Source organism: Micropterus dolomieu, unplaced genomic scaffold (assembly GCF_021292245.1).
Source record: "Micropterus dolomieu isolate WLL.071019.BEF.003 ecotype Adirondacks unplaced genomic scaffold, ASM2129224v1 scaffold_109, whole genome shotgun sequence".
Classification (NCBI taxonomy): domain Eukaryota; kingdom Metazoa; phylum Chordata; class Actinopteri; order Centrarchiformes; family Centrarchidae; genus Micropterus; species Micropterus dolomieu.
The window spans coordinates 1,313-7,816 of NW_025744105.1; the positions used below are offsets into that span (position 1 = coordinate 1,313).

Genomic DNA, 6,504 nt, shown 5'->3' on the forward strand with positions numbered 1-6,504 from the left:
TGTTTTAGTTCATTTAGAAGAAATCTACTAATGCAAACCGACGAGAGGTAGGCTTAAAACAAACTCCATCTAAATGTGTATTTTGGAAGTTTTCTTTCCATGTATTGTTCCATGAGTAAAAGAAGACAAAAGCATAATAGACCAAAATCTCAAAATTGACCACTATATGAAAACGTGTCCTGCCTTAAACAGTAACTTTACATGATATAGACAACCAAGTAATAACGAAAAGTGTTATGTAATCCAATAAGACCAAAATAATTAAAAGGATTTATTGCCTGGTCAAAAATAAACAAATTATTAGTGAAACTAACGTTTTGTCAAAAAGAAATCATAAATAATTATGAGAAGTGCCATTTTTTTCACTTGAGCCCCTGCCCAACAAAATGTCTGTGCACATCCCTGCACACAGCCACCAACTCTCAGCTCAGGAAATATCTGTGAAATGGCGTTTCAAATCAAACTCACATGTCCGAAATTGGACCAGTCTGTCATGAGTTACTTACAGCCAGTACGCTGCTTACCAGCATCAGAGGCTGCGGAGGGGCTCCGGTGTTGTTGGAGAATTACTAAGCTTGTCTATTAAACACAAAAGGCGTTTTCTTTTCGTTGGCCAACTTCTGAATTCAACCTCAAACTGAGTATTTTTTTGTTTGTTTACTGAGATATAGAAAGATGGACTCCTAGGAGATGGGAACTGAGATAAGGACTCATTAATTGGTGGTTGAACTGTGGGTTTTGTATTGAGCGCTTACTGTATAACACACTGTGGTGAACTTTGTTTTTCTTGTGGTCTGTAGGTAGGCCGACCTGATGATATTATATCTTATTATTTAATGCCATGACTTGACTCTCAAATTATCTTTCTCATATTATTATAATTTGATATTTCTTCTCCACCATTGCTCATAATAATAATTCATGCATCACCTAATTTCATCAAAACACAGGCCTGGTCTACAAGAAAGAACAGTGCATGTTTAATCTATCTAATATTGTGTTGGTCATACTACACGCTGATTTATTGCTTGTCTGTTTAGAATAATACAGAAGGTAAAAAGCTTAAAAATTAATTTCATATTAAATATCATATATCATGGCGCTATAAACAACCGCTATCCATTCTGTGTTATAGCTGACTAATGCTGCTAATTATCATTCAACCACATATGTCCTACATTTGCAACAGTGTTTATAATTAAACTATTTATACTATACATTGTAAGTCCTTTTCCATGAAATTGTTGTACACTGGCATGCACAAGCAGCATTAAAAATCATGACACTATACCTGTCTTCCTTTCCTGAATTTACTGTACCAGGTACCGGGCTTCTCCCCTTTCCAGGCTGCTAACTTCACCTGATAGCAAACAAAACAAAACAATCAGCTTCAAGTACAGCTCAGCTTCACTAAATCAACACACCGATTGAATAAATAATGTTAATCTCTTTCCCAGAAATCATTCAGCTTTTGTCAAAGGCTCCGGTTAGCTTTGAAGAGTTTTTCAAATGCTCAAAATCTGTGTGTGTGTGTGCACGAAAACTAACCGACTGGAACTTCTTGTCAGGGTACAGACATGTCTCTCCCTGTGCAGTGAAGTTACAAAACACCTTGAAGGAGTCTCTATGGCAACCCTGGTTTGGATCTATCCAGTACTCACCTGGAGAGAGAGGAAAGGGTAGAGGAGGGCAGAGGGTCAAAAAAACACATTGCTAATACCAGTGTCAACAACAAAAACACCAAACAGAGAAATATCACACAAGAAGCAGACACGTGGACAGCTATAGGAAGAAAGACAGGCCGACACAATGAGTCAAGACTTGCAGGCAAACAGCTGTGATAAACAAAAGGTCAGAGACACAAATTGATAAAGTACCGTTGGGGAGATCTGGCTGGAGGAGCCAGAGCTCCTTACAGGTGCGGGCGGGGCTGTGGTACGTCCCTTGTGGGTTACGCAGACCCTCCACCTCTACTTTCATAGAGGACAGAGATGCAAACACTTCCTCCATGCCTTGGCCGTCCTTCTCCTTCATCCCACCGTGCTGCTCTGCCTGGTCCCCCTGCATCCATTCTTCCTCTCTTCCATCTATCGCATCCCCCTCCTCCTCTTCCACTTCAAATGTAGCACCATCCACCAAGGTGTGGGTTCTCCTTCTCCGTCCTCGCTCTGGCAGAGGGGAAATCCCAGCTGCTGGCAATCCCTGGGGAGAGGAGAGAAAGAAAAATGGTAAAGGGAAAGAAACAGGTAGGGAGGAAAGCAGATTAAAGCAGGCAGTTATAAATGAGAAAGGGGAGGAAGAAGCATTGGAAACAGGGATGAAGTTTTTATAGTTTTGTACTTTATTGATGGTTGTTAGTTGTACTAAATCTATAAGCAGAACTCACTGGTGGTCCTGGAGGGCCTGCAGGCCCAGTGTCTCCTCTGGGACCAATTGGACCCTAAATGCACACAGAGCAAAGGGATTAATTTAGGGTAGTAGAGAGGTATGAGGCTCCAAAGTGACTAATTCAAACCAATGAAACAGTGAGCATCACAGTTACCTGGTTTCCTTTTGAGCCCTTTAAACCAATAGCACCCTGTGAGAGAGGTAAAGAGTTCAAAGTTAAGACACACAAGATAAACAATGTCCCAGTAATCCCAATGCTAACAAGGGTGATTCATGTTTTTGCATGTACTGTCAGGATTATCTTGTATACTCACAGACAGACCCGTGGGGCCAAGGGGACCGTGAGGACCTGGTGGACCAAGCGGACCCTGACATTAACATAAAAGACATGAAACTGTCAGATTAAGAAAACAAGTAGATCTGCTGGAGGTAACTACTACAAATTCATTGCTGTTTTTGATCTTTTTATGGGATGTGATGCCAATTAGAAAAATATGGAATACATTGCCAGCCTTGTCCTTTTAAAGATGGACAACATTCAGTTACCTTGGGTGTTTGCTGTGTGTCAAAGTGCATGTTCAGGTGGAAACACTATATAAATCAAATTATTACTTACTACACTAATAAAGTCCAATCATGCTCACTCAACCTTAAAAAGTGTCACCTGAAAGGTTTTGACAATGTCTCAGCTGTTTTATTTTAGCTAAACCATGCTAATCAGAGCTGTATGAGAAACTACAGTATGTGTGACATGACATTGTTCAAATGACTGTAAAAATGTAATTACTTTGGTGTGTATTATTCAAATACAATATACAGTAATACAGTACTGTAAATAAAATATAGTTCACTATGGTTCAAATTATAATCAAGCTATAGCCTAAAACAGTGTTGTGCTCTTTATAAATACAGTAATGTCAATAGTGCAACAGGCTACTAAGCCACAGCTTGGCGGTGGTTGCAGTGCATTAAAATGTTTAAACAGGCCTGAAAATTAACTGTAGGCTATCAATGCCAAACTGGTAGCAGAGTGTGAAAACAAACGTATTCATAAAATATTCAGATTTTTTTCCCATATGTTGTCATGTGTTAAAAGACCCAAAATAAACACTGTAAGCAAAGTACTTGATTATTTAATTGTTTTTGATCCATGTAATTAAACTGGAGCAATACAGATCCAATGCCTTTTAATTTTATTAACTTACTGACCATATGCATATTTTTGAGTACCTTGATTTTTACCAGTGCAATTATGGCTCATAAACCTATTTAGTGTGAATGTGTTGCTTTACATTAATGTAATGAATTCTGTTTATGTATTTTATCCTTTACCAAAAACATACTGAACAATGTAACTGAATTTAGCATACATTTACACACCTAACACAATGTTTTTTTCATCAACCAGGTCTTATATAAGGGTTTCTTTTTTTATATAGAATTGTGGTGGATGTACTTTTAGTGTTGTTATATTGTTTCTGCTTTATGTGCTCAAGTGCAATTGAATATAATAATTCATTGGTTTATTTCACTTAGGTTCTACTTACCTTGTAATTAATTATTGACAGGGGCAGGGTCTCTGATTGTGACTTGTAATGTAATGTGCAATGTAACGTAAATGTATGGTGCGGACTGTATGATGTATGTGAATGTAAAGTCCAAATGTGTTACTGTTGCTTACTGCAGCCTCATGCGGCACTGATGCCCAAGACAAATTTCACTTCGGGGACAATAAATTTGATCTTGTCTTATCTTATCTTATCTTATAATGACAGTGCCCACAAACCAATTAACACAGGGCAAACCCGCGGACAAATTGGTAATCCAGGCTTGTGCGTATGTGTTTGTGTATATTTTCAGCACCTCATCTCCTTTTGGACCAGGTAGTCCCTGGTTTCCTGGCAGTCCTCTGTCGCCCTTCTCTCCCATGTCTCCTGGTGGCCCTATCAGACCTATTAGACCACCATGACCCTGCGATATGCAGAGATATCACAAATCAGCTGAAGTAAGTCAGGTCAAGTTCAGAGTGAATGTTTATTTATGTACAGTATGCACGCACCTTGTCTCCCTTCTTGCCATGGTCTCCTTTCAGTCCAGGTAATCCCGGTGGACCCTGAGAAGATGAAGTTAGGATGATGTCAAATAAAAGCTGAAGTGTAGCAAGTGCATATAAAAACTTGCTTTACTTGAGTGTTCTGATCATACTGTCCCTAATCTATCAATAAAATAATAATTTTCATTTCTAATAGTATTTTCTCCATTATGTGCTTGCTTTGATGAGTCATCTTACCATGGGACCTGGGGGTCCTGTCTGGCCTGGGGGTCCATTTAAACCCTGCTCACCCTGAGAGAAAGATACACAGAAATAAATTAACCTCCATCTTTTTTATGCTCCACTTCCACTGCTTCATTCTTCACCCTGTGACTTACTGCAGGGCCAGGGATCCCTCTTAAACCTTGAGGCCCAGGTTTCCCAGGGTGACCCTGGGCACCTACAGGCCCTGTCTTGCCTATGGGACCCTCCAAACCGGGAGCACCCTGAAACAGACAGAGAATAGGGTGACCCTCAGAAGCTGTGAGCATTCAGATGTTATTAATCAGAGTTGTTTGTAACGCTCACCTTCGCTCCTTTCAGGCCTGCCTTTCCTTCCTTCCCTTGTTTTCCCAAGTGGCCCTGAAGAGCAGCATTTTATAACATTGAATAAAACCTTCTGACATAAAGATGCACTGATGCACAAACACACACAGTGACAATGCACTGAGAAAAATACCTTCAACCTCATTCTAACAGAGGAAGATGTTTAATCTATTACTTAATCAAACATGGGGTAGAAAATTAGTGAGTGCATCAGAGGTCCCTGCAGGCACTGACACATTAACACAAAAACACACAAACCCTTCGCCCAGGAGGTCCAGGTGGTCCAGGTTCTCCTGCCGCACCTGGTGGTCCCTGAGCAATATAAAGAAAACTAATTATAAGGCCAGTCATTGCATTGTATGATGACAGCATCTTTTATGTTTATGAATTACTGAATGTCATGGTGTATGAAGGTAGGAGCTCACAGATTTCCCAGGGTCTCCTATGTCTCCTTTGGACCCGGGCAGACCATCCACACCCTGATGAGTGGCAAAAAAAAATAGTGGGCACAGGAAAACTACACTTCTTCTGCACCAGAAAATAAAGCTGAGGTTGTCTTTATGGCAATATGGAATAATTTAATGTAGAAAGAGCAATAACAAAGGGGCCGATGATTCAAACAAACTAGACAATATGTGATGATAATGACCCAATTGACAAAAAAAACCAAACATCCTTTCATGAGGATACAGTTGGTACTGATATAAAAACTCAACTCCACACATTAGGCTTTTTTAACTACACTTTTCAAAGTTGCTATGCATTGGGAATTGAAATGCAAAATAATATTATTTGATATTCTATTATTTTATATTTTTATAATAATATAATCATTTCTTACTCAATTTCCAGATGTAAATGTACCAGTTCTTAAATGAGCATGAGAATTTTGTCTTCGCTCCAAATTATGTTTAATGTACGATTCTACATATTGATCTTTGATTTGAATGTAATTTCAATGTTTGACTTTCCTTAAGTATAGGCTTTGTTTGACTATGTTTATGTTACGTAGCAAATTGTTCTTTTAAATACAATGCAAGTCACATAGACAAAAACCAAGGAAATGTGTTTTATCCCAGAAAGATCTGCTTTTTCTATTGCATTGGACAAGATGTTTCCATAACTGCCAAAATATTTTTAATTACAGATGAAGAAGAAGTAAAAGAGGAAGATGAACAGAAAAAGCAGGCACTCACATTGGGTCCAGCCTCTCCCTGTTGTCCAAGGTCTCCCGTGAGACCTATAGGACCCTGAGGAGAGAGAGAGAGAGTTTGAGCTAGTACAGAAGTATACTGGATAGCACAGAATAATGGGCTATAAATGTGTTTTGAATGATGTACTGTCCTACAAAGCCAGAGGACAGTGACTACAGAAGCAGTGAAGTGTGATAGATAGAAAAGTTGTATTGCCTTTTTAGGCTGATCATTTTCAATGCCATAAAGCCTACATAATGCATATAAATGCTGATACTGCACTTT

At 39.1% G+C, this 6,504-nt stretch overlaps 1 protein-coding gene across 1 annotated transcript; it reads right to left on the minus strand.

Annotated features, from left to right (window-relative positions):
* Positions 1-1,291: 1,291 nt before the first annotated feature.
* On the minus strand, positions 1,292-6,276 carry LOC123967180 (collagen alpha-1(XI) chain-like; the record flags this gene model as incomplete). Its single annotated transcript, XM_046043215.1, has 14 exons — positions 1,292-1,360; positions 1,549-1,661; positions 1,878-2,202; positions 2,387-2,440; positions 2,543-2,578; positions 2,703-2,756; positions 4,252-4,359; positions 4,448-4,501; positions 4,679-4,732; positions 4,819-4,926; positions 5,009-5,062; positions 5,285-5,338; positions 5,452-5,505; positions 6,223-6,276. Coding segments are annotated over 14 exons (1,191 nt in total), but the record flags the coding sequence as incomplete, so codon positions are not given.
* Between the last annotated feature and the right edge of the window lie 228 nt (positions 6,277-6,504).